The following is a 27,289-nucleotide window of genomic DNA, read 5'->3' on the forward strand; positions in this document are numbered from 1 at the left end:
CAGGAGGATCAGAATGCAGGCAGGGGGCCGTGGAAGTTGAATGACAAGCTGCGGACCCCAGAGTACTTTGAGGAACTAAAGAGGGATTATATAGGTTGGAGAACCGTGAAAACCCTCTTTGACTCCCCTGTGGACCGGTGGGAAGTGACCAAGGAGAACATCAAGGGGTTCTTCATCCTCAAATAAAGCAACACAGAGTCAGAAGGAATTGTGCCAACCCCAGACAGACTTGCGGCAACTTCTCCTTTTGCAGTCAAAGAGCGTGGATGTGAACTCCGAGAGGTGAAAAGCTGGCAAGCCCAGCTCTTTGCCTCAGAATCCTCCAAGATCATCTTCTGATCCAGAGTCTGCTCCGTGGAGCAGGATGAGATATGCTCACACTTCATCTTCCAAAAGGTACACAGGGGGAGCTCAGTGATCCATAGCCTTAAGGAAGGGGACAGCTCAGTAATATCCTCAAAGATGGACATGTCAGGGATTTGCTGTTCCTTCTATGCTAGTCTGTATGGCAGAAAGGCCACAGACAGCTCAGCCTCCCTGAACTTACTGAGGTGTTAGACAACAGCAAGCAGGAGAGTCTGGACCAACCACTGATCTTGGCTCCATCCATTCCTTTGATTTGAATAAAACTCCCGGAAGCGATGGCTTACTGGCTGGGTTGTGCTCAGCTCTGTGGAACTGGATGGGTTCGGACCTGCTGGAAGTGTACGATGCTATGCTTCTGGCTGGCAGCATGACAGAATCCATGAAGAAGGGCATCATTACCCTCATCTACAAGCAGAAGGGGGAGAGGTATGACATCAGGAATGGACCATAAGACACAGGAGCAGAATTAGGCCATTTGGCCCTTCAAGTCTGCTCTGCCATTCGATCGTGGCTGATTTATTTTTCCCTCTCAACACCATTCTCCTGCCTTCTCCCAGTAACCTTTGACGCCCTTACTAATCAAGAACCTATCAGCCTCTGCTTTAAATATACCCCATTACTTGGCCTCCACAGCCGTCCGTGGCAATGAATTCCACAGGCTCACCACCCTCTGGCTAAAGAGGGTTGGAGACCCATCTCACTGTTGAATGTAGATTATAAGGTCCTGTCCAAGGCCATCGCCAACAGGGTCAAGTCTGCTCTGGGACAGGTGATTCACTCAGACCAAACCTGTGCTGTGCCTGGCAGGAAGATCTTTGACAGCCTTGAGCTGCTTAGGGAGACCGTCACCTATGTGTAGGACAGTGGGGTGGATGCCTGCCTGGTCAGCTTGGACCAGGAGAAGGCCTTCAACAGGATATCACACATGTACACAATAGACGTGCACTCCAAAATGGGGTTTGAGGAGGGAATCAGGAAATGGATCCAACTGCTCTGCACAGACATCCATAGTGCAGTCTAAATCAATGCGTGGGAAACAGATAGCTTCCCTATCAAGTCTGGAGTCAGGAGGGGTTGTCCACTCTCCCCTGTCTTGTTTATGTGTTGTGTAGAAGCCTTTGCCGAATCCATCAGGAAGGACGAGAGCATAAGAGAGGTGATGTTGCCAGGCAGTGGAGGCACCCAGGTGAAAACCTCCCTGTACATGGATGATGTCACCGTTTTCTGCTCAGATCCACGGTCATTTCGCAGATTGATCAGCATCTGCAACCAGTTTGGGTTGGCATCAGGGGCCAGAGTCAACCGCAAGAAGAACAACGCCATGCTCTTCGGCATCTGGCCTGATTGATCTAATGTCCCCTTCATGGTGAGGTCTGACTACCTGAAGGTGCTGGGGATCTGGATCGGAGGGGCCGAGATGTGTAACAAGAATTGGCTGGAGTGGGTTGGGAAGGTTAAGAAGAAACTGGGACTGTGGGAACAGCGCTCCCTCTCAATAACTGGGAAGAAGTTGGTCATCAGGTGTGAGGTGCTCTCGGGGCTGCTGTACTTGGAGCAGGTGTGGCCAGTCTCCGCCCTTCTGGCTTGGAAATTACCCGTGAAATTTTCCGGTTTATCTGGGTATCCAAGTTGGAAAGAGTCCAATGGGCCGTAATGCACAAGTCCCTGGACAATGGGGGCAAAAGTGTACCCAATGTCACCCTCACCCTGATGACCACCTTTGTGTGTGGCTGCATCAGGCTGTGTGTGGAACCAAAGTACGTGGGCCCCAAGTGTCACTGTGTGCTGAGGTTCTACCTGTCCCCGGTGTTGCAAAGGATGGGTCTGACCCTGTTGCCACGCAATGCCTCAGTCAGCTGGACGTTGCCACACTACCTGTCCTTCGGGGAAAAGTTCTTCCAGACCAACACCTTTGACCACAAGTCCATCAGGCAGTGGTCAGCATGGAACATCCTGTGGATACTGCAGGATAAATACTCAATGGAAGTTGTGGGCTGGTTCCCTGAGTAGATTGTCCAGACCATCTGGCAGAACGCATCATCGCCAGAACTCACCAACAAGCACCGAGACCTCGCTCGGCTGGCAGTGAGAGGGGCCCTCCCAGTTAGATCCTTCCTGCATGGTTGGAACATCACTCCCAATGCATGCTGCCCCTGGGATGACTGTGTTGAGGATGAGATGGTCGCCCACCTCTTTACAGACTGTGGGTTTGTGAAGAGGGTGTGGAGAATGATGCAAAAGTCCTTGTCACGGTTCATCCCCAGCAGCTGCATAACAGAGAACACTCTGATGTATAGGCTGTTCCCTGGGACACACACTGAGACCAACATCAACTGCTGCTGGAAGATCATCAACTTGGTGAAAGACGCTCTTTGGTCTGCCCGAAACATGTTGGTCTCCCGGCACAGCAAGATGTCTGTAAGGGAATGCTGCTGTCACGGGGACGCACTGAAGCTCGGTGCAGCCAACGGGCTCAGTGGGGAAAGACCACAGTCTAGGCTCCTTCCGCTACTGCACATGGAGGGCTGAACTGGGTGGGTAAGCCCCTTAAATATTGTAATGGTGTATTTCTCCAGGGCGCCACATGAATGGCAATGGTGCTATTGTTTTAAAAAATAAGTTATCACTACTGAATGCATGGTCCACGAATGTAAAGGTTTTGCATTGTTTATTCCTGTATGTATTTTTTATTTTGAAATTTTAAAAAATGGCACGACACATGACCTATTGCCTTAAAATGGCAGAGGTCATATACACATGGTGGTTGTGTCAGTCTCCACCTCACTGATCTCATGCTCGTTGTGGAGGATAGATTTAATATTAAGGCTTTCCTAGTTTCTAAGAGTATGATCCACATTACAAAAACATTAACTCGGTGAATTATTGGAAAGATATTAAGTACTTCTAAACTAAAACAGAGCTCATTTTCTTCAAATTGTTAATAACAGTTAGATGGGACAGATTGTCAGTGAGAAACTCCATGTTGTGAGACACCAAGTGGTCTTTTAAAGTTATTCCACGGATTTTGCGCATAAATCACCGAGGGGTTGTGTGGACTAAATTTATTTTAAGTACATTTGTGTCTGACCAAATTGCAGAGGTTGCTTTTCCATGTAAGTAAGCCAGTGGAATGTTTCCTGTGACCAGCTGTGTGGGGGCAGGGACAGGAATTCCAAAAGGCCAACATACTTTATGATTGTGGGTGTTCCCTTTGTGGTGCAGGTACATTTTTGTCATATAGGTGTGGCCAGCTTTGAGCATTATACTTCTCCATATTACAAGAAGAAAAGCTAGTCTGGCGTCTTTCACAACCTGTGGTTTTCATAAAAGGGCAGGTGAACTAAAAGATCAGAAACAATGAAGGAACAAGCAGCAGCAAGGTAGAGGTACAAGGATCATATCTGGGTTTAATGACTGATTTCCTGACATCCTCCATGAAAGAAAAGTGAGTTGCTTCAAACTTTGTTTATTACTTCATTTAAGCACTAAGCAACAAAACAGCCAAAATGTTTTTAGTGGTAGTTAGGAGCAATGTCTCATAGTAACCTTGCAGTTAGCGTTGTTTGGTATGTTCTCTTTCTGTTTTTAACCTTAATTTGCTGCCTTTGTGTTTCACTGTGTTCTCATTACTCTGGCGATAGCTGTCTTTCAGGATCATATTGGCCTACATATTCCTGATTGGAGAGCTTTCATAATATTGCTTTTTGATCATGGAGGTCACGACACTGTAGCCCTGTGCAGTTGATAGCTATTGGGAGCGGAAATCCTGCCCATATTTCTCCTCCCTAGCATAGCAGCACTGAATCAAATTGTAGAACTAGCCTGGTCTAACTTTATACAGTCTCCTTTTGTAGTTCCAGGTAGTCTTGTAGAGCTGGTGGCATTTGGGAGATAATTTGTGTGAGCCCAGAGTGTGTATTGACAGCCATTGAAGCTAGGTGTGAATTTTTCTAATGCCAACATATCTGCACACACATCAGGTGAAGGAGGGGGAGAGGATGGAAACTCAGACACCTCTCGCAAAAGCAAAGCCTGTTTTTTGCTGCATACTTAGATCTTATGGTTCTAAGATCCTGAGGGGTTTTGACAGAATGGATGTGGAGAGGATGTTTCCTCTTGTGGAGGATCTTTAACCAGGCATCACTGTTAAAAAATAAACAATTGCCCATTTATGACAGAGGTGAGTTGATTTTGTTTCCTCTCAGAACATCATGAGTCTTTGGAACTTTCAAGGGGCAGAGGAAGCAGAGTCTTTGAATATTTTTAGGGCAGAAGTAGTTAGATTTTTGAAAAGCAAGGGACTGAAAGTTTACTGGAGGTAGACTTGATTGTGAAAATGAGGTTGTAATCAGATCAGCCATCATCTTATTAAACAGTAGAATATGCTCGAGGAGCTAAGTGGACTGTTCCTTCAACTCAAGACCTTAATATGCAATCCATCCTTATCTTTTTTATAACTGCTTTGAAACTTACAGTGTTGTGGTCACTGTCTCCAAAATACTCTTCACTGACACTCCAGCCATTTGCCTAGCTACATCCCCTGAGCTTTGGTCCAGGACTGCCCTTCTCTAATTCTTTTCTACCTACTGTCTCAAAAAGCTCAACTGGAGGCGCTTCAAAAATTCCACCTCACCTAAGCTTTTCACAGTAAAGCCATCCCAGTCAATAGTGGAACAGTTTAAATGCCCTGCTCCTATAACCCTATTAATTTACATTCTCTGTGATTTCCCTACATACTGTATCTGCTCCTCCATCTTCTTCTGACTATTAAGAGGCCTAGCGTATACCACCAGCAAAGTATTTGCCCCCTTTTTGTTTTTAAGGTCTATAACATTTGGCCTTATTTGAAAAGTCTTTTCAGAGATCCTCCCTCATTACTGCAATAATGAATTCCTTAATTAATGTTGCAATGCCACCTCCTCTTTTATACCACCCTCTTGTTATGCCTGAGAATTGTATACTTTGGAATGTTGATTTGTCAGTCCTCCCTCCTTTCCACAATATCTCTGTGATTGCAACAATATTATATTCCCATGTCATAATTAAAACTCTTGGTTCATCTGCCTTACTACACATTCTCCTTGCATGAAAATAAATGCAGTTTGGTTTTGCATATCTCCCACGTGCCTTATCATACCAATGAATGCTTTGCCTAGTGGGTTGACTTAGTTTTCCTTTTAGACTTGATCCCTTTACTGAACATCTACTTTTTGTCCCATTACTTTCCCAACTTAGTTTCAATCCTCTCCAACAACACTAGCAAACCTCCCTGCAAGGACGTTGGGTCCATTCCAGTTCAGGTGCAACCTGTTCACCTTGTACGGGTTCCACCCTCCCCAGAAACAGTCCCAGTTATCCAGAAATCTAAAGCTTTCCCTGCTATACCATTTCTTTGGCCACACATTCATCTGACCTGTTCTCCAGTTTCTATACTCGCTAGCATGTAGCACATGATAACGTTGCAGAGGGAAAGTTGTGACAGAAAATGGGAATAGTGATATCCATAAGTTACTGTGGGGACAGATGCTGGAATCTGGAACAACAAACAGAATGCTGGAAGAAGTCAGTGGGTGAAGCAGCATCTGTGCAGGCAAGAGATGTATGTTGATGTTTCAGGTCAAGACCCTGCATGAGAGGGAAGAGGAAAGATTCTCACACCTTTTGCCTCCACAGATGCTGCTTGACCCACTGACTCCTTCCAGCATTCTGTTTTTTATTATTTTGGGCTCTATATCTGGTTTTGCAAACTGGCAATTAATTTAGATGTATTTGGCAACACAATCTTGTGCCTAGAATGTGCTGCCAGAGGCGGTGGTGGAGGCAAATACGATCGAGGCATTTAAGAGGCTTTTAGATAGGCACATGAATGTGGGGAGAATGGAGCCATATGAACATTGTGTAGGCAGAATGGATTAGTTTAGTTAGATGTTTAATTACTAGTTTAATTAGTTTGGCACAACATCATGGGCTGAAGGGCCTGTTCTTGTACTGTTCTATGTTCTAATCATTTGCTTGGAATGGGTGGATTAATGGTGGACCATACAGGTGAATCTGAATTTTTAATGATGCTGGTATTTAAACCTTTTTTATCTGTGACAAAATTATACCAATCCTTAGACAAAATACTGAATTGAGACACCTTGTCATATGTGTGCTGCAATATCCAATTTTAAAATATTTAACTTTAGGAGATATAAAAGAAAATGCGTCCATTTTCTCCTGGCCTGCTGTGGATATAGGACATCACTCCTATCTTAACTGCGCTAACAGACAATGTGGTGCCACATCTTTTTTGCAATTTGTTCCATTCTCCAATCTTTATCTGTCCGAATGAGTTTCAGATCCATTTGCACTCCCTCTCCACCACATTCAGAGGTGCAGACTGGGTTATGGTAGTATAGGTTGGCTTTAAGTGATACTGTCCACTTTAGAGATACGCATATAAATACATACGGCACTTTCCATTTTTATTTCAGATTTATTGCATTTGCAGTTACTTTTATTTTCAAAGCTGATAGAGGAACTGCAGTAATTCAAAGTGTAAGATTCTTCATCGTTTTCTGTACTAGAAACTACAGTAGTATTCTGGAATTCCTTGTTCCACAGGCCTCACTGAGAATTCTTTTCACAAACATTAGAAGAGAGAGCTCCAAGGTGAGTTCATAGTTCCTGCCACACACTCAACCCAACCCTTCTGTGTACAGTATGATCTGTGCAGATGGTTAGTATGTATTTTGTTAATAATTAAACTTGCCTGATCTACTTCAAACTTTTTCTTGTAAAGTATTCTTCCAGCCTGTGAAAGTTGTAAGATCCAGGCTTTCTTTTGTAACATAACTGCATAATAAATAATTATACAAATATTAGCATGAGAAAATAATCTTGATGTTTTAACAAAACCATAAACAGTGTTTCTAGTTCTATTTTACTAATCAAAGCATTATTACTTAACAGACTCAGTTTTTCATTGAGTTTCAGCATATCAATTATGGCAATTTTGGTTTACCCACTATGTGCAATGGTCACAAGATGGGATATTTACACTTGTAAGACAATTTCAGGGTAGCACAGTGGAGTAGTTAGTAGACCTGCTACTTCACAGCTCCAGCAACCAGGTTCATTCCTGACCTCTGATGCTGTCTGCACAGTTTGGATGTTCTCCCTGTGGCTGCATGGATTTCCTCCAGGGGTTTCAGTTTCCTAAAAATTAATTGGCTGCTGCAACTTACCCCTTGTGAGAATCAGGGAGTGAGTGAGGGCAGAGTTGATGGGAGTGTAGGCAGCATAAAATGGGTTAGGGTAGGAATAACATAGAAGTGTGTACTTGATGCTTAGCGTGGTCAGCGTGGGCAAAAGGCCTATTTCTGTGTTGTACCTTTCTTTGGTTTTATGATATTAGAGAGAGAATGAGAGAACCACGGATACAGACAGAGAGAGAATCACTAATGCATAAAGGAACAGAGAAAGTCACAGATGTACACATGGACATAAAGAGAGAGTGAAGTTCTGAGAGAGAGAGAGAGAGAGAGAGAGAAAATCACTAATACAAACAGGGAAAGAGAGAGCTACAGATATGCATTGGGAAATGAGTAGGAGAGCCACTAATACTAACCACAAAGAGAGCCTGCGATATGCAGAAGAATAAAATTGGTTTTGATTATGGTAAAGACATCTGAATGAGCTGTGTGAAAATATGCTCACCATAATTTCTGCCCTCGGGTTTTAACACTTTATTACAACAAAATTTGACATGCTCACATCTGCAAACCAAGTAAGAGAATAGGTGGCAAAAAATAAACTGCTGGAAGAACTCTGTGGGTCAAGCAACACCTGTGGAGGCAAAAGGGATGTGTTGTCAAAGAGGATAGGTACCACTGAATTCTTCCATCAAAAGATGCTTTTAAGGTTTTTCTATCTGTTGCTTATTGTTATCACTCATTGCTGAATGTATAACATGGTTACGTTTTTAATTTTTTTGTTGAGTGTTAATATTTTCTGAGAAAAGCAGCTGATAGATGAACCAAAGTTCTAACATTCCCGTGAGATATTCAGATCCTGAATAGCCATGTTTAGCTTGTTCCTTTTCAACCACTAAAATAATGTCCACAAAACTTATGAACAGCTGTGGGGTAAATCCCACCATGCACTACATTGATGAGAGCATTAACACAAGCACAGCCAGCATCGACTTGATGCATGCAGAGCAAGTAGATTGTTGCAATCAGTGTGCAACATATATTTGATGCCAGTGTTGCCAGTTTGGAGCTCAAAGCTGTAACTATACATCACACAGTGAGCATGCATTTAACAACAAGGATGATGCCATTTTCCCACTATTCAAAAGGATCATCAATTACTTGCAGATTAATTGCTGGTTGATCTCTCCTGGCTTTTGCTACAATCATACAAGTGTTTGGTGTATCCCCTAGATGGTTTAAGTTGCAAAGGTCTACAGGAAGTGTCATAGGAAATGTTAAAGGACTCTTCACTAAATTTCTATACAAACCGATTACTCCAAAACTTGGGCCATTGGTAGGCATTCCCTTCAAAATACAGCATACCTGTGAGAATGAGCAGAGGGCTTGCAGACCAGGACAGACGGCTGGCAGAGGGAGAAGGAGATGGAGAAAAACATGAGTTCAGGGGCAATTCTTCTACCTGAAGCCTGAGAAAGGAAGGATATGTAAGCTATTTGTATGTCAATAGGGACAACTTTCTGCACCTCCTTAGGTCACATCTGCAACTTTAGCTCAGAGAAAGACCATATTGTCAACTGCTGGAAAGCTGACTTACTGATGAACTTGACGCATTTGGCTCCTTCCAGGCTAAAGCTGGTGATGTTTGGAATCTCTCAAACTTTAACATCCACCTCTATAGCAAAGCACACTGATATTTGATGAATTAGAAGAGAGCTGATTGAAATTCAATCCCTCTTTCCACAGTCAGTGGGTGCAAGGTGCCATTGACTGTATGCCTGCTAATTTGTGCATACTACATGTCAGCTCTAAAATAAAGCACAACTGAAAGAGATTAAACACCCTCAACATCCAGCTGGTGTGTCACCAGATCCATTAGCATCATGCAGGTCAATACTTGCTGCATGATTCTTCAGTGGAACACCACAATGAAACAAAGGGTGGCTACTGAATGAGAATGAATATCTGCTGACCCTATGGCTTAAGACTTTTAAATTTCATGTGTAACCCACATAGTGGGCAACAGGTAGTAGATGCAACTAATGCTGCCAAACAAAATGTCACCACTGGTGTGCTGAAACAATGATTCTACCTCTTCGACCAAATTGGCAGAGCAGGAGTCAAGATTCATGGTGGTTTGTTGCATGACCTTGTCATCGTGCAGCATCAGCTTTTGTCACCCATACAATGAACAGATGAAGAGGAGGAAAGGAGAAAGCAACCGAACCAGCCACCTTCTGACTGCTCCATCCTTGATCAACGCATTCAACCACAATAAACATAGCCCCAATTACCCTTTCACCATCAGTCCACAGCTAACCATCCCCGACTGTCATTATTTTCCCATGCAAAAAAAAAGCCAACACAAAATAAGTATCCTAAACCAAACTTATATATCAAAGCCTGATAAGCTGCATAAGAAAACAAATTAATCAGTTTATATATTCCCTCATTCCACTCTTGCCCTTTCGTGACTCAGTGCCTCCAAAACATCCTCTCCTTGTGGCGGCAGCATGGCTGGAAGATAACTGATTTTCACAGGAGGAGATTGTGGATGGTCTCAGAGGATGATGAGCTGCTTCTGGTTGTAGAATATACCTTATTACCTACCATGAGTGCCAAAGTTTTAGGTTGACTGGTTAACAGGTAACAGCATGTGCACCGGTAAATGGCAGTGCTGAATTGTGAACCTTGTCAACATGAGAGAGGACAGGAAGTTAATGCACCATGATTGCACGACCATTTACCCCATGGCAATGTTTTAGGAAACCTAGTTGTATTTTGGTGAACTGATTGATGGATTGCTCTGTCATTTTGCAAGCCCATTTGCACGCCAATGACTACAGTCCAGATGGCAGTAGCCTGTGTGGTTGCAAGAGCATGTGCAGCTCACATGCTCAATGCAACACTCAAATGTTGGGCGGCTTCTGCTTGGAGGTGAGACATAGTTGAAACTGGAAGTTTTTGCAACCAATTAAGTGTGGGGCATAAATGCTAAATGTACAAGGGTGTGGTGATGCATAACAATGTTAGGTGTAGGTCCTGATTGACAAAGATTGTTGCAGAGAGCTCTGCTGTGCATTGAGAAGTGTCTGACGCTATTAGTGAATTCAGTGGGAAATGGGATTTGAAAATGCATTCACTGAACATTTTATCACGTGTGTGAGGTCATTGAACTTCTTATGATACTTCATCCATGTCCTAGGATTTGACACTTGGCACTGCTGGCCACAACTGTTTTCTCTCACTCCTTTTGCAGATGTAAACTTCCAAGCCTGTTGTGGACACGGGATATCTCTCCTACTTTGCATAACAAGTGCATTACCAGATATCATCGAGCCACTGTTTTGCAAATTGTTCCATTCTTTAATCTTGATCTGTTTGAATGAGTTTCAGAGTCCCCTCTACTCCCACCCTTCCTCCCACCCCTCCGCTATTAAGTGCAGACTGGGTTTTGTAGTGTAGGCTGGCTTTAAGTGATACCGGAAATTGAGCTTTCTGGTGGAGTGAAAAGCCAATGCACAGCATTATTCATGCTGGCTCCACTCAGGAATCAAATAAATAAAAGGCAGCACGGAGTTTGCATGTTTCATACAGAAGAGGCAATGGATGTAGGCTAATTTCATTGCAATCCCCACACTATTTCAGGGGCTATACAACTGAATTCCCTTTGTTTTAGAGATGGGGTAGGAATATATTGTAGCTCATACAAAAGAATTGAATTTCTAAAGCAGAATACAGTGGGCAGAAGCTGCTATAACGTGTACTTAGTGCAAGTGGCCATGATGTTAACATCAATTCTCCTCAGGTCCCACTTAATATAGATCAGATGCAAATTAAAACTACTCCAACAGTGTACAAAAAACAAACTGCTGGAGGAACTCAGCGGGTCGAGCAGAGGGACTACAACCAGAGTGCCTCAACCTCACTTAAGAGGAGTGCCTTCTTGCTGTCCCAGAAGAATACTTTGAACATAGAACATCGAACAATACGGCACAGGAACACTCTCTTCAGCCCACGATATTGTGCAGAACTTTGCATCCTAACTGTTCTGTAGCTTTTTGAGAGTCTGTCAGTACAGGATCGGGAGCAAATTCTGTTTTGAGCTCATGCCCAGCAGAAACTTAATTGGAAATGTAAGACAGTACCCTATAATAAGCACTATGTCATTTTCCATCAATGAAATGTAAGGAGAAAATATTTGCTTAACAGAAGGAAAATGATATTAGAACAATATGATACTGAATAATATCTGATAAGCTTCAATCAGTTGTTTTTTAATATTTTCAAATTATCCTTGGATTTCAAACTTGTATTATTTGGTGGAGGGAGTCACGGAAAGTAAATGGGCTTGGTAAATATAGAGGGAAAACAGGTAGAATCAATTGGAAAATTCAAATTACTGGCTGAGAGAATTGTGCTTAATAGGCTTCCATAAACCACAGCTTTTTGGTGCAGAAATGTGTTTGTTTTTGTAACAAATTATACCACTGTTCAATAAGTCCTGTTTAGAAAGGGCAGGGACATGTTGCTTTTGCGAAAACGAGGTGAGGCTCAAAGTCCACAATGTAAAGACAGAAAGAGTAGAAGCGAAGGTGAAGTTAGTAGTGCTCAGGGTTTAAAAGTTTGCAGCTTGAAGGAAAGAATGTGGGGTCCAGTATTTGTGGTCCTAGGAAAGAATAAATTGAATTCTACTACTTGCTAATTCTCAAATTCCATGCAACATAATTTAAGTGTATGTTTGTGTATCTTGAAATCACTTTTATCTCAGCAGTTAAGTAAACCCCAACCACTCAGTCTGCTGGTACCTCCCTACACTGCTGGCATAGCTGCAGCTTTTACTATTCAATCACAGTGCCTGTTTGAGTTATTTGGTTAGATTGTCTTAGAACCATAGAACCATACGGCACAAAACAGGCCCTTCGGCCCACCATGTTGTGCCATCCATCAAACCACCCTCACACTATCTAACCCTTTCCTCCCGCATATCCCTCTTATCTCACATTCCTCCATGTGCCTATCCAACAAACTCTTGAGCCTGTCCAATGTATCTGCCTCCACCACCACCCCAGGTAGTGCATTCCATGCACCAACCACTCTCTGGGTGAAAAACCTCCCCCTGACATCTCCCCTGAACCTCCCACCCATAACCTTAAAGCCATGCCCTCTTGACTTGAGCTTTGGTGCCCTGGGTAGCCCTGGGATCTTTCATGATCCCACACAATATTATGGGGAACTGGTAGAGATCGAAGGAAAATATCTGCCATATCTCCTAAGCTGCCCACTATTGATGTCCTCATCCCTTTCCTCACTGCTGTTGTAACTTCTTTCCATCTCACACATGTAAATAGTGGGAAGGGGTTGTGGGGAGTGAACTCCCTGGAAGCATGGGGACGTGGCTTCATGTAGGTTTCCTCCATCTTGTTTTACTGCTGCTTCCCAGACCCATCATGGAAAGGGTCATTGTAGGCTCCAGGGAAGTTGCAGTAACAGTCCTAAGATGCACCTGTAGAAAGGGACTTGAGGAACTTGTTTCATATCCTTCCATTTTGCTTCCAATACTTAGCCACAAATACCTTTGACCTTGGCTATGGATTTTAGTGGGACACTTGGTCCGATCGCCAGTGTGAAACTTTAAGAGAGTTACATCACAACTGCTGCTGTGGTCACAGTCCCACAGCAGCACCAGCAGGATTTTGCTCCCTCTGCTGATGAGTCTCATATCCATCTTGCAGCTTTAATGATCCCAACCCAAGTAAATGAGCCAGGATGCTGGTGGTATTATTGGAAGGGGAACTCCACCCCACTGGAATAATAATAACAGCCCCAGGAGCATTAAATTACTGATGTACCAATAGGGACCACCTCATTGCTCTGGATGTACTAAACAAAATACTTGGCTGGTGACAAGACTGAAGTCCTGGGTAAGGGATTTTCCAATGGGTCTTATTTCCCTCTAATAGTGTTGAAATTGAAGCATTTAACCAATCAGGATTTTCAATGTCCAAACTTGGCTCTTGCTTTGGCAAAATCATTTATCTTAAATTCAAGGGTACTGATGAGTTATATCCAATGCTTTATTGGGCCATGTTTCAACATTAGGTGATGCCATGCTAGAGTACAGAGAGAGAAATTGAGTGCTATGGAATGCCTTCCCATGGTAGACCCTAACTGGTAGAGTCATCGAGTCATGCAACACAGAAACAGGCTTCTGCCCACCAGGTCTGTACTGACCATGAAGTACCCAATTCTGCTAATCCTACACTGATCATATTTTCATTCCCCCGCCTCATTCCCATCAACTTCCCCCGGACTCTACTACTCATCTACATACAAGGTCAAGTTACAGCAGACTATTAACCTACCAACCTGCACATCTTTGGGATGTGAAAGGAAACCTGAGCACCTGGCGTTGTTTTTTGGGAGAAGTGCAGGTTGGGAAAAGTTTGGGGCATTGGTCAGTTGGGGGATGGAGAATTTGATGGTTAGGAGATAGGATATAAGCATGAGATGTGCAGGGTCAAGACTAGTGAGTGCGGGTGGTTCTGATTGGATGGGAATCGGTGTTGCAATAGAATGAAGGTGCCCAATATCTAGTTGTGTTGGTACAACCCAGAGGCGAGAAGTTCTACTGCACTAGGAAAGGTGGTTGGATGTGGTTTATGTCAGGTCAGTTCATGCTTCATTATAAGGATCTTTCAATGCAAATTTCTGTTACATGATGATGCCTAAGGGGTCAATTGCAATTGAACAGACTTTGCACATATAACTAGTTCAAGGGCCAAGGAAATGACAGAGTGAGCAGAGGTGAATGGGTGGGCTGCAGGTATGAGTTGCCAGTCATGGGATTTGGGGGAAGGTTGTTTCTGGGTGAAGTGCTGGTTGGGAAAGTGTTAAGGCATCAGTTGGGGAATGAAGAACTTAATGGTTGAGAATCGGGATGTAGCAGGAGGTGTTGGGGGACAAGACTAGTGAGTGGAGGTGGTTGTGATTGGATGTGCATCAGGATTCATATGTGTTGTGGCATCAGATTTGCAACTGAATGAAGGTGATAGAGGGATGAAAGTGAGAAATCCATTTTCTTTTAACCTAAAGGGGCTCTTGCCTGTAATCAGCATCTAACAAAGGTCTATTTCCTCATGATATTCAGTTCATCTGTGGACCAAGCATATGCAATTGAATTTTGGGGAAGAGACATCCCATACCATTGCATGGTAATATAGCTACCTTCACAAGTTGCGGCAATACATACATGGAGGACCCAGACACCTGAACTTTGTGATGGAAAGCTGTAGGTGCCCGATTATGTAAAACAATCAGTTGGCAATGACATTTTAGTGATTTGCTCAGATGGTTGTTACATTATGTGTTAGAACGTCTAGGCCGGGGAGAGAATAATAATATCCCTTATTGTGTTTATGATATAGTCTTCCATGTGACTTCATGTATGTATTCACTGTCTTTAAGAAGAGAACCTGATCTGCACTTCATGAAATTAGTCAGTTTAACTCAGTGAACTGACATTTTGTGTTTGTGTTGTTTTCATTGAAATCCAAACAATTTCCTGCTATCCCATGACAATGTTCCATGACAGCAGCATTCATGCAGGATCTCTAATTCATCTTAATTTACAAAAAAGTAAATTATGTATTTACCATTTATACTATTAGCTCACTGCTTAGTTCATAAAATATATGAAAGTCTAGTGACTGCCTGGAATTGCAGGCAGCTAAAGCAACTCCTGAAGCAGTTGAATAATTTAATTAAATCATGGCATGTCAGAGTTTAATAACATTGTACTATGCCTTTGAATTTATCATACAATACTTTCCCAATATGCATCACATCTGGTTACAATATTATCAGCAATGGAAAGAGTATATGGTGGTTAGTTCAGTAACTGCCATATAATCTATTTCTTGTAGAAGAAACACACCCAGCTGAAGATTTTAGTTGGTGGAATGAGTCATTTTAAAAGAATGCAGAGGTAGACACCGAGAAACTGAAAGAGTCATTCAGAGGATCACACCCTGTCAAGTATGAATTGATGAGCTACTGTGTGATATAATTTAGGAGGGACAAGAAAAACGGCAGGACAAATTTTTGCAATAGAGTAATGGTGTGGGAGGGTTGGGAATGGTGTTTATTTTTATCCAAGTTACAGCTTGTAGAAACCAGCAGGCAATTTTCTTAATAAAAGTTACTTAAAGACGACTCCCATGATGAATGGCTCAGATCGTTGATAAAGTCAATCTACATCAACTAGAAGAGTTCTGGGTGATCCTTGACATGTGCAGAGATAACAAATCCACTAATGGAAGAAGTGTTACCATGGTGTTCAGGATTACTGAGATAAGCTGATGGAAAATTGTTGAGAATCTTCTCTTCTGATCCAATGAACCAATTGGAAAGTTACATGTGAACATTGGGTGGAGGGATCAGGACTGGCTGTGATTCCTTCACCTCAGTCCAGACCAATGTAACTGCATTATTTCTGCATTAGAGTTATCCAATTAGTCCAACAAATGTACTCTTTCCCCAAATTTTACTCAATTTTTCCCTTCAATTATTTATCCAGTTCCTTTTGAAAGTTACAGTGGAATCCAGTTCTACCACTTTTCTCAAGGTGGACTCAGGATCATGGGATCTCATTAAATTATCTTGAGTGTGTTTTTTTGCTCCTTTTGGTTACCAGAGTGACTGGGTAAATCAAGTCCAACATATGTGGATCTCAACAGCCTCTGCAATACCTTGCCTGAATGAGATGTTCAAGACTCTTCTATTTGTCTCCTGAGATAATCTCGTCTTTAAGACTGTCCTTTGAATTCATGATCACTGTTCCAATAAATTACTAAGGGCTAATTTGCTTTGTGGACCCCATGCTAGCCGATTTCGTAACAGTCTTGTTTCCGCTGGACTGTTGCCCAATCCTTTCAAAACCTTTCTCTTCAAAATACCTAACCCTGACTCCTATGTCCTTATAAACTATAATTAATTGGGCAGGCACGGTAGTGTAGCGGTTAGCATAACGCTATTACAGTTCCAGTGACCCGCATTCAATTCCAGCCACTGTCTGTAAGGAGTTTGTACATTCTCCTCGTGTCTGTGTAGTTTTCGTCAGGGTGCTCCGGTTTCCTCCCACATTCCAAAGACGTACAGGTTAGGAAGTTGTGAGCACGCTATGTTGCCTCTGGAAGCACGGTGACACTTGCGGGCTTCCCCCAGAACACTCTATGCAAAAGGTGTATTTCACTGTGTGTTTCAATATACATGTGACTAATAAAGAAATCTTATCTTGTCTTATCTTAATTTTCAACTTCTCCTTCCTTGGTAATGCAATTGTTCTGAAACCTGGGCTCATTGTTTATGTAGCTCCATACTTGAAAGTCTCCAGTTGTTTTCATCCCTGGAACAACTCTAATAAAAGCCACAAACGATATCATCTTCTCCTGTGATACACTTTCTATGCTATTTGCCAGTACCTCAGATTCATAACTTTGCAGTTCTCTTTAACCCAGAAATGAGCTTTCAGCACCAAACCTCCATCACAAGGTACTATGTATTCCCTTCTACAAAACATTCCCATCTCTTTTCATGCCACTCTCATCTGCACTGAAACTTTGATCTGTTCTTCTGTCACTTGTAGGCTTTACAGTTCCAATACCTACCCTCCTAATCTTCAACCTCTGTAAATTTCAGCTCATTCAAAATTCTACAGCTCTTATCCTACACTGTACCAGGTGCCACTCATCCATCTTCCCTGTTATGTTGACCTACATTGGATTTGGCTCCTAAGTCTCAACCCCATGTTCAAATGCCTTTATGGTCTTGGCCTTCCCTATCTTTATAATCTTCTCCATTCATGCACCCTCCAATAACTTAATTCCTCAAACTTTGTTCTGCTGAAACCTACTCATCCAATAATCACAAGTTGAATCTTTATATTACCTTCAACACAGAAGGGTTAGCAAAGAAAATGTGATGGTCCACATTAGGAGGTATTGGAACAGATGACAAAAAGCTTGGTCAAAATCAAGGTTTTAGGGAACCTTCTAAAGGAGAAGGAAGAACAACAGATTCAATTAAGTTTAGAGAGTGAGCTCCAGTGCTGAGGGTCAGGAAAACTGAAGATATCACTGCCAGTGGCACTACAGCTAACACCAGGAATAAGCAAGAGAGCAGAAATGGAGGACCTCAACAAAATGGGAGAATTGAAACCGAGATATGGAGAGGTAAGATCACAGAGTAGTATGAAAACTAATGCATTCTTGGACTAGGAGCTAATGTTGGTCGGTGAGCATTTGACTAAGGGGTAAAGAGGGCAATGGCTAGCAGCATTTTGGATGAAGTCATTTACATCAGGTACAAAATGGGAAGCTGCCAGGAGAAAGTTGAAATAGTCAGGTCTAGAGACAACAAAGGTGTCCTATCATTAGAATGAACTGTTAACCCCTAGAGTCACCTTAGGGCTCAAAAAGGTTTTTTATGATTCTCAGAAATAAAGCATAATTCATCATAAATCAACAAGGTCAACTGAAAAGGTGTTGCTATAATCATTTGTATCACAGCATTATTTAACCGTAATATTTTTAGAACGTGTTACCAATGGTACAGATTGTATTCATGTTACAAACATTATCCAATCTGTACTGTTGGTTACAAGTCCACAGGGATCATCCCACCTCAGCTTCTCTTATATGCTGTTGACGTTAAAGCCTCAGCTGTTGTCTCTTAGGGGGTAAGTTCTTTTACCCTACTCCTTCTAATGCTACTGTTTTCTGTCTTGTTGGTTGAATGCATTCTTCCCCTATGGTATCACTAAACTGCTTGGGAACTTTCTATGAGGAGTGGCTATAGTTGGCACTTACATTCAACTGTATTCTACGACCTTGTTCCCAACATTTGGATTGCAGCCATGATCCAACTGGCAGAGATTTCAGCAATCCTGGCCACTGCCACTGCCACCTCCCCACAATGTAACATCTTACTCAACACTAACCCCTCCCACCCCACCCTCATCCTTACCATCACCACCACTTTCCAAACAGGGCTGCCGTAAGTTCTGTAAACCATAGTTTGAAAAAGACAATGACTCTGGCACTTTTTATTAGCATGTCACAAATCCAAAAGTTCTGAAACAGGCTACATTCCATTGGATCAGAATAAATGTGGTGAAGCTATCAATAGTAAATTCTAACACACCAGTTCAGATGAATAGTCTCGTCCTAAAATGCCAACTGTCCATTTCCCTCCACCGATGCTGCCTGACCCGTTGAGTTCCTCCAGCACTTTGTGTGTTACTCCAGATTCTAGCATCTGCAGTCTCTTGTGTCACCAATAGTAAATTCTAGTTTGCTTTGTTGATGACTATTCCTGGTAGGGCAGCCAACTAAAAGCCTATCAGCTATGCCTATGCTTCATGAAACACAATGTCATGATTATCAAGGTGAGGATCAACTATAAGATGGTAACCTAATTACAGCAGTCAGCATGGATGATCTGATGTGGCCCAACTTCCAAAGCGTTTTTGATTAAGTTGCTGTGAATGAAATACAACTGTGAATTGAACCCAAATATTTGGAGATTCGGGGAACTCCTAGGAATAAGAGACAGTGTGGATTCATTCGGAGTTACATCAGGGTGTGGTTGTTAGAGCTGAGTGCTATTTCTAAGTCATGTATATCACCTGGATTTAGAAATGCAAGGTTGTTACATTTGACTAACAGAAGAAGTGAAAATAGAGGATCAATGTACTATATTAAGGATGAGTTGGACAATAAACTTAATGGATGGAAGAATGGCAGATAACATTTAATGCAGGAAAGTATAAAATTTTAGACATAAGAAGGGAACAGAGACAACTTCATGAATGGAGTTGACATAACGAAGAATGCAGATGATTGTTACCCATAGGTTTCTAATACAAGTATAGGGAAATTCAGTTCTGACAATTACTATCAGTAGGTTCATTGAGGAGGTATTCCCACAAACTCATTTTGCCATCTTGCCTGTCCAGCCTCTGAGACAGTGTTTTTGCCCTAAATGGCTCTTAGCTTCTCTGCTTACTCCAAACATATGCTTGCCCATCTTTCCCTGTTCAGGTCCTTCTCAACAACAGTCATCAAGATCAGTGCCGAATCTTAATACAGGGGAAGTGAATTTCAATATAGTTTTTCATTTCTTATTTTCATGTAACATAGAAGGAGACCATTTGGTTCATCAAGTCTGTGCTAACGTCCAGAGCAATCGGTTTCCTCCGCTAATTTCCCTGTGACCTATTCTCTCACACAAACCCATTACCCAATTTTCTCAGCCTACATTAAGGGTAATTTGCAGACTCCAATTACCCTAACAACCAGCACGTCTCTGGGATGTGGGAAGAAACTGGAGGGTCCGTGGGAGACCCACAGAGTTATAGGGAGAACTTGAAAACTCCACACAGACAGACTGGAACTCAGGATCGAACCTGGGATCCTACAGGTGTGAGACAGCTGCACTACCTCCAGTGTCACAGAGCTGCCCATGTGTTCCATGTGGACAATCTTCTTGTAAGGCATCTAGGTGTTGTTTTCTCTGGGCTTCCATGGATCATGTGCTGAAGATTTGATAGATGATTGGAAGATCTGTTGAAATGACTGATGAGAAATTCTTGGCTTGTGTGTCACTTGCCTCCTCACTTCAAGTGTTTGCGAGCAGCCAGCTCAGCCAATCCTAGTTGCTAAGCTTTCCATAAGAGTTCTCAACCCACTGACACACTGGTTCATTCTAGGTATTTATTAGTACCTCCACTCAAATTCTTTCACACAAATACAACTAAATGCATCCCATCCTACCTATAACCTTCCTGTTTGTCAGCTCACAGTCTGAGAACTTCCCAGTTTGCTTCACCCATCAGTGCTCTGGTGATGCCATTCTACCCACCCTGAGTTGTTGCTGGCCTGTTTGGTAACATTTCTTCGCTAGTTCACTGGAGGAATGCTCTCACCCATCTGCCTGCCAAGTGCATCCTCGCCTGGCTGCTCTTGAAAATCTGAGTTCAGGTGCTTCTGGGCCACCTGTTATCTGTCCATGAATCTTGAGTTCTTCTCAAACCCCTGGTAGCTTGCCCTCACTAAAAACTTCCCCGTCTACTGGGTTATTTGCCTACCAGCCAAGAGTATTGCCTGGTTATCAATTCAGCTGGGCTGTCTGCCCTCTTGACTAGCCAAACAACATGGTCAAAATTTTCAGGTGTTCGTTATGAAAGTTCAATATATGATAGCATGTCACAATGAGAGACTTAAAGTATGAGGAATGAGCTCCCAATGATCTTTTCACAACCGTGATATTTATTATGTTTCTGTGGTGATGCTGAAGTCCAATCAAAAGTGCTTTAACATCTAAGAGCAGTGTTAATTGTAAAAAAAATTAGAATTTTTCAAACTCTAGTTTTAAGTGAAAATTATTAGTCGCACTGTCTATGAATTAGCATTAATGTTAACCAAATCCTTTATCTTTGTGCGGAGGAGGCAGAGCCATGTGCTATTTTTGTTGAAACAACATCAGGAAAATGACCTGATGGTGGGTATTGACGTAGATTATGTCATGATATTTTGGACTTGAAAGCAAAGAAAAACAAGCTTTTTTTTTAATTAATGGAGCTAGCTCTCATTAACTGTTTAGTTCGTATGCTGTAAAAACAGGCATAGGATTGACATATTGCACTTGGATCTGACGTGGATATGAAAGAACTATTAAATGAATGACCAGGCTGCTTGGAGTGGTCAAGTCTAGGCATGCTGACTGCTTCATCAAATTTATGTCAAATTAGGATTTCCCATTTTTCTCTCCGACTCATTTCAAAGTGCTGATTCGTATGGACTCCAGTGTACTCTGCTGCCTCCAATTGACATTCTGCTCATGGATCCAGATAGTGAGCTCTGGCATGTTATTCAACCACTGTGGCATCTTAATTGAATTTAATCCACTTCTCCCATAATATTGATTAATCAACAACTGGAGTCCTGATAGGTTATTTCTGATATTTCTGAATATCTAAATCCAAAATGTCAAATTTTGTTCTCTTAGCAATTGCTGCATGATTTGTTGAATATTTTTGTTTAAGATTAATAGGATTTGTAGAATTTTGTTATGTGCTGATTTTTCCTCACTATCTCATGGGTGCTATGATCAATTGCAGATGTTATAGTGATATGATCAGCAGACAATTATTGATTGGGACTTGAACCTGGATCCATCCAAGTTTATGACTTAATTCTAGACTTGGCAGTTAGATTTGGGGAAGCTGGATTTCTTCTTTAGTTTGAGTTGACTGTCTTAAAACTTACATTGCCCCAAGTGCTCATTTAATCCCTGTGTAGAGTTTAGTGCCAGTTCTCAACAATACCGAGACAACAGGAGGGAGCAATTCAGCTATGACTCATAGCCTTGGAAAGAATTTAGGAAATGTAGCAAACATTGGAAAATCAGTCAGAGAAATATTTAAACCATTTATGAAATGCAAGAGGCAAAGTAATCTGCTTCTCAACTAAACCATGGTAACCATTGGGTGGTGCTCAAATGTACTGGTTACGTCCATGTAATTCCTTGCCCATGTAACATCACAACTATTCTCTGGTTTATTAAATCTTTTCCTGTGGAATCCTGAAGCCGATTTTTGAATTATCTCAAGCTCTGTCAATATCCCAGTTTCAATCTATTTTTATTATCCTTTTTTCTTACCATGTCCCGTGTTGCTCAGCAGTGTTTCAGTATTTGACTGTTCTGGAAACTTTTTTTTATTATGTTAAAGGAATTGCTGGATGTTTAATCAGGTGTGTACAAAGTGGGTGGATATTCAGAAGTCCAGAATGGCTGGAAACAGTGGTAGCTCCACCTATCTCAGTCATTTTAGAATGAATTTGAAGAGCTTCCGTGAAAGCATATGGCAATTCTTTGATACCAAGCCCCACAACATATTAGTAAAGATAAAAGTTTGGTCACAAAAGCAGGTTTGAAGGACCAACATTAAGAAGGGAAGGTAGAGAGATGGAACCGCAGTTCAAGTGATGGCTGCCAGTAGGGGGGGAATTAGATCTGGGGAATGATCAAGAGACTGAGGTTGAAGGAGCACAGATTTATCAGTGGATTGTTGGGAGAGAGGTGGTACCAATAAGATGATAGCAACTGAAGTTTGCCTTAAATCCTTCCCGTTTAGTATCTTAGCAGGTCAGGCAGCATCTATGGAGAGAAATAAACAGTTGACGTTTTGGGTCGAGATTTTGTGTTCCAGATTCCAGTGTCTGCAGAATTTCTTGTGCCTCCGCTTAGTATCTTTCCTGAAATGAGGCAAATATTTGGTCTGTAACTGGTAAAATAGTTAAAGGTCCCAGCCAACTCTTCACCCTCAGTAACAAATTACTTTAGTAATTAATAGTGATCAAAACTGTCGTATCATGAATACTCAGGAGTTCTGAAATCCAGCATACATTTAACCCAGCTCCCGCTGTCATGGCAACAGTTGTCATGAGCAACAACTGTTTTGAGGGTGATTTGCATCCTATTCTAGTTGTATTTTGAATGCTCTGTGTTTATTGTCTAGAGCTCTTGACAAGCTAATTGCCATGTCTGTGAGCTGGACTATTTCTCTATTTCATTAATAATGAAATCAGAACTAGAAGAGGACAGTAATGCAAATGAGCAAAGCCTTTTATTCAATCTTAGCTTTACCTGTCTGCGTTCCTTCACGCATCCCTTAATCGGTCAATCTAGTCTCATTGGAAGCTTCCTCAACACTGAGCCAGAAAATTGTGGGTTCAAGACCTACTCTGAAGAGATGAATACATAATCTAGGCTGACACTTGTGCAGTGCTGAGGGAGTGCTGCAGTGTAAATCTTGTCTTTTGTATAAGATGTTAAGTTGTACACTTTGGAAGCAGAAATAAGCAAGCAGATTATTATCTAGAAGGAGAGAAAATTCGAAGTACGGAAGTACAAAGGGACTTGGGGGTACTCGTGCAGGATACCTTAAAGGTTAACCACCAGGTTGGATTGGTGGTAAAGAAAGCGAATACTATGTTGGCATTCATTTCGAGAGGTATAGTGTATAAAAGTAAGGAAGTGTTGATGAGGCTCTACGGGGCACTAGTGAGGCCTCATTTGGAATATTGTGCGCAGTTTTGGGCCCCACATCTTAGGAAGGATGTGCTGACGTTGGAGAGGGTTCAGAGGAGATTTACGAGGATGATTCCAGGAATGAAAGGGCTTACGTATGTGGAGCATTTGTCGGCTCTTGGACTGTACTCACTGGAGTACAGAAGAATGAGAGGGGACCTCATAGCGACATTTAAAATGTTGATAGGAAAGGACAGAGTAGATGTGGCTAGGCTGTTTCCCTTGGTGGGTGAGTCCAGGACCAGAGGGCACAATCTTAGAATTAGAGGGTACAGTTTCAAAACAGAGATGAAGAGAAATTTCTTTAGCCAGAGGGTGGTGAATTTGTGGAACTCCTTGCCACGTACAGCAGTGGAGGCCAGATCAGTGGGGGCGTTCAAGGAGGAGATAGATAGATATCTAAATAGTCAGGGTATCAAGGGATATGGGGATAAGGTCAGAAATGGGGATTAGAATAGGTTTTTTTTGTTTCCCCCCTCCATTCCCCATTTCTCATTTCTTTTTTTCCCTTTTCCTTGGAGCAGACTCGATGGGCCGAATGGCCTGCTTCTGCTCCCTTGTCTTGTGATTGTTCAAAAAAGACCAGGGGAATCCTGGCTAGTTCTGATGTATAGTTATCTACCTGTAACATTATCTCAAGATTTCTTTCCTCACAAATGTTACCTGATAAGCTATTTCCAGCATTCACTTTAATTTCAGATTTCTAGCAGTTGTTGCGTTCTGCATTTCAGTTCTAGCATTGTTTTTTCTCTCTCCACTGCCCTAAGTCATCTCCTTCTATTTAGGCTCTCCCATGTTGATCAATTGTGATTAACAAACATATGTCACCCTCTCTAAGGCAACGTCAAGAACTTGTGTCACTTGGGATTCTCTTAGTCTCTACCCTATCACAGACATTTCCTTTGTTAACTCCAACCCTCCCCCTCTCTTCAACTTAAAACACGCTTGTTATCTCACTTTTCCAGTTCTGTTGAAAGATCATTGACTTGAAAAATTGTTTTCCTCTCTCTGCTAATGCTTTTGTTCAGAGCTGTTGTAACATACCTCTGATTGAAAGTAGTCCTTCCATTTGTCACTGAGGAATTACCTCAATGCAGCACACAGTCATGATTGAGGGGAAAAATACAAGAAATTGCCAACAAATCAGAAAAGTTCAGAGCAGACTGATATCATAACAACCCTCAATGCTGATGAATCAAGTTCATCTGGCATTATAGCAGAGCTTTACATGCCCACTTGCTTTTAGCTTTCAATAGATTCGGTTTCAAGGGCTTCAGAAGGATAGCTTTACTCACTTTTTGCCAACTGCAAATCAACTATTTGTGATACTTTCTATTTATGATATCTAATATTGCATCTATGCTCTTTGCAGTCTGTAAGAATATACCAAGGCAGTCATAGATATCAATGTCTATTTGTTACTTGCAGGTCAATATTTCCACCAAATTAGTGAAGAAAGGAGTCTCATACTTGCTAGTTATATCAAAATTATAGGTCCCCCCTGCCCTCACATTTCATCCCACCAACCTACGTTTCCCTCTCTCTTATATCAATATTAAATATTACTTGTTATCAAAAAGCAAAAGAACACTGATGCAAATTGAAAAAAAAGGCTGGAAATATTCAGCAGGTCAGAAAGTATATGTGGAAAGCAAAACAGCTGGTTGATGAATCTTTTTAGAACGGCAATCATTTAGGACGCAGGCATATTTTAAGTTGCAGATAAGGGGGAGCAGTGGGGAGAACAAAGGAAATGTCCGTGACAGGATGGGAAACTGAAAGAAAATAGATTTTACAGAGGTATTGATTGAAAGTAGATGAAGAAAGTTTGTTAATGCCAGTTACTCTGTCTAGAGGGAGAATAAGGGAGAAAGGAAAAAAAATTACATGCTCAAACCAAGCCACAGGACACAGCAATTGCTAGAAATCTGAAATAAAGGAAAATAACAGGAAAGCCCAAAAGGTCAGACAGCATCTGAAGAGGGGTATACTGAGTTACATCAGAACTGACTAGGGACTGAAAAGCAAAAGGCGGAAGATGCTGAAAATCTGAAACAAAAACAAAAAATGCTATGAGTGCTCAGCAGGCCAGGCACATCCATGGAGGGAGAAACAACCTCAACACTGAGGCCAACAATCACCTACCATGAAATGTCATTGACCCAAAAACACTAACTTTGCCTCCTCCCAGTTGACACCATGAGACCGGCTTAAGCACCAGCAGTGTTTCCTGTTTTTACACTAAAACTAGCCAGTTCTGAGACAAACTGGAAAGTCTGGTTATCAGAAATTGGTGTTTGCAGAAAATGGAATCTTCCTTGAGCTTATATTGGTCTCTATTGGAACAGTGTAATAGGTCAAAGACAAGGGGATAAGAGTGGGAGTGGATGAAGAATTAAAGTAACAGGCAACATAGTCACCTTTGTGGACTAACAGTACATGACACCACATGCAGTAGACTACACTGCAAATAAATCGCTGCTTCAACAGAGAGAGTGTTTGTGTCCCTAATGGTGGGACGGGAAGTGCAGGTATTGCGTCTCCTGTACCTGCAAAGAAAGGCACTTTCAGAAGGGGAGTGGGTGTTGGTGGAGGTTGAAGAATGAAGCAGAGTTGCAGAGGGAATGGCCCTCTTGAAATGCTGAAAGGGGAGGAGATAATATGTCTGGTGTGGTATTTCAGTGGTGGAAATCTATTGAATATGGAGGCTGCTGGGGTGGAAAGTGAGGAGAAGGGGAACACTACTTTGCTCTGAGTGGGAGAAGATAATATTTGCTTGATAATATTTGCATTTATATCTACCTCATGATAACAACATTTAATTATGTATTATTCTGACGTGCTTAATTTCAGTTTTGTACAGCAGTCAGTCTGGGCCCACAGTGTCCTCAAGTAAACAGGGAGACAAGCGACAGTTTATCCATTCTATCAGTGGGATTGATTGAGAGAATTATGTTGGCCAGGGCTCCAGGACAAACCAAAGATCATCATGCAGTCTGTTATATTAGCATCTACTGCAACACATCTCAACAATGATCTCCATACCAAAGTAATCCATTGCAGAAAGCAAACTGAAGAACATTCACTCAAGCATTAGACACTGGGGATAGGGAGAGCTTTGATTAAATCAGCTTCTCTTTACAGCAATAGTGGGAGACAAGATCCTTATAATTTGAAAAATGTCCTTGGCTTGAGTGGAAGATGTAACAAATTAGACTCTTCTGATTGTTTTTCCCCAGAATGTCTTTTTTTCTTATTCTGGATTATATGTTTATGTGCTGAGGAATAACAAATGGAATGACTTCCTCAAACCTGTTTTGTGAAAAGATTATAATTTATTTTGGTTTATTTAGAAATACTGAACAGCTTTTCTTCTTCCTTATAGGTCATTGCTTTAGATTTTATCCCAGAACAGGAGAAAATGAGTACAGGAAATAACATCACAACTGTAAAGCAAGATGTCACTGTTCATCCAACCAATACCACCCAAATAGCCACAACTGGAAGTGGGAATTTCATTAATAACTTAATTAATAAAATTCCATGTAAGTATATACATTTTAAAAAGTGAACTT

The 27,289-nt window shown here is 41.8% G+C and overlaps 1 protein-coding gene across 2 annotated transcripts in view; it reads left to right on the plus strand.

Annotated features, from left to right (window-relative positions):
• The first annotated feature begins 3,659 nt into the window (after window positions 1-3,659).
• syt8 (synaptotagmin VIII) overlaps window positions 3,660-27,289 on the plus strand; it is a 69,469-nt gene continuing 45,839 nt past the window's right edge. The window contains exons 1-3 of one of the 2 annotated variants that reach the window (XM_052029518.1): window positions 3,660-3,811; window positions 6,973-7,020; window positions 27,100-27,259. In XM_052029518.1, the coding sequence (XP_051885478.1) occupies window positions 27,136-27,259 (124 nt within the window). In that variant the 5' untranslated portion in view covers window positions 3,660-3,811; window positions 6,973-7,020; window positions 27,100-27,135. The remainder of the gene's footprint in view (window positions 3,812-6,972; window positions 7,021-27,099; window positions 27,260-27,289) is intronic. The other variant, XM_052029517.1, reaches the window with a different exon arrangement.

This window comes from Pristis pectinata, chromosome 14, assembly GCF_009764475.1.
Source record: "Pristis pectinata isolate sPriPec2 chromosome 14, sPriPec2.1.pri, whole genome shotgun sequence".
Taxonomy (NCBI): Eukaryota; Metazoa; Chordata; class Chondrichthyes; order Rhinopristiformes; family Pristidae; genus Pristis; species Pristis pectinata.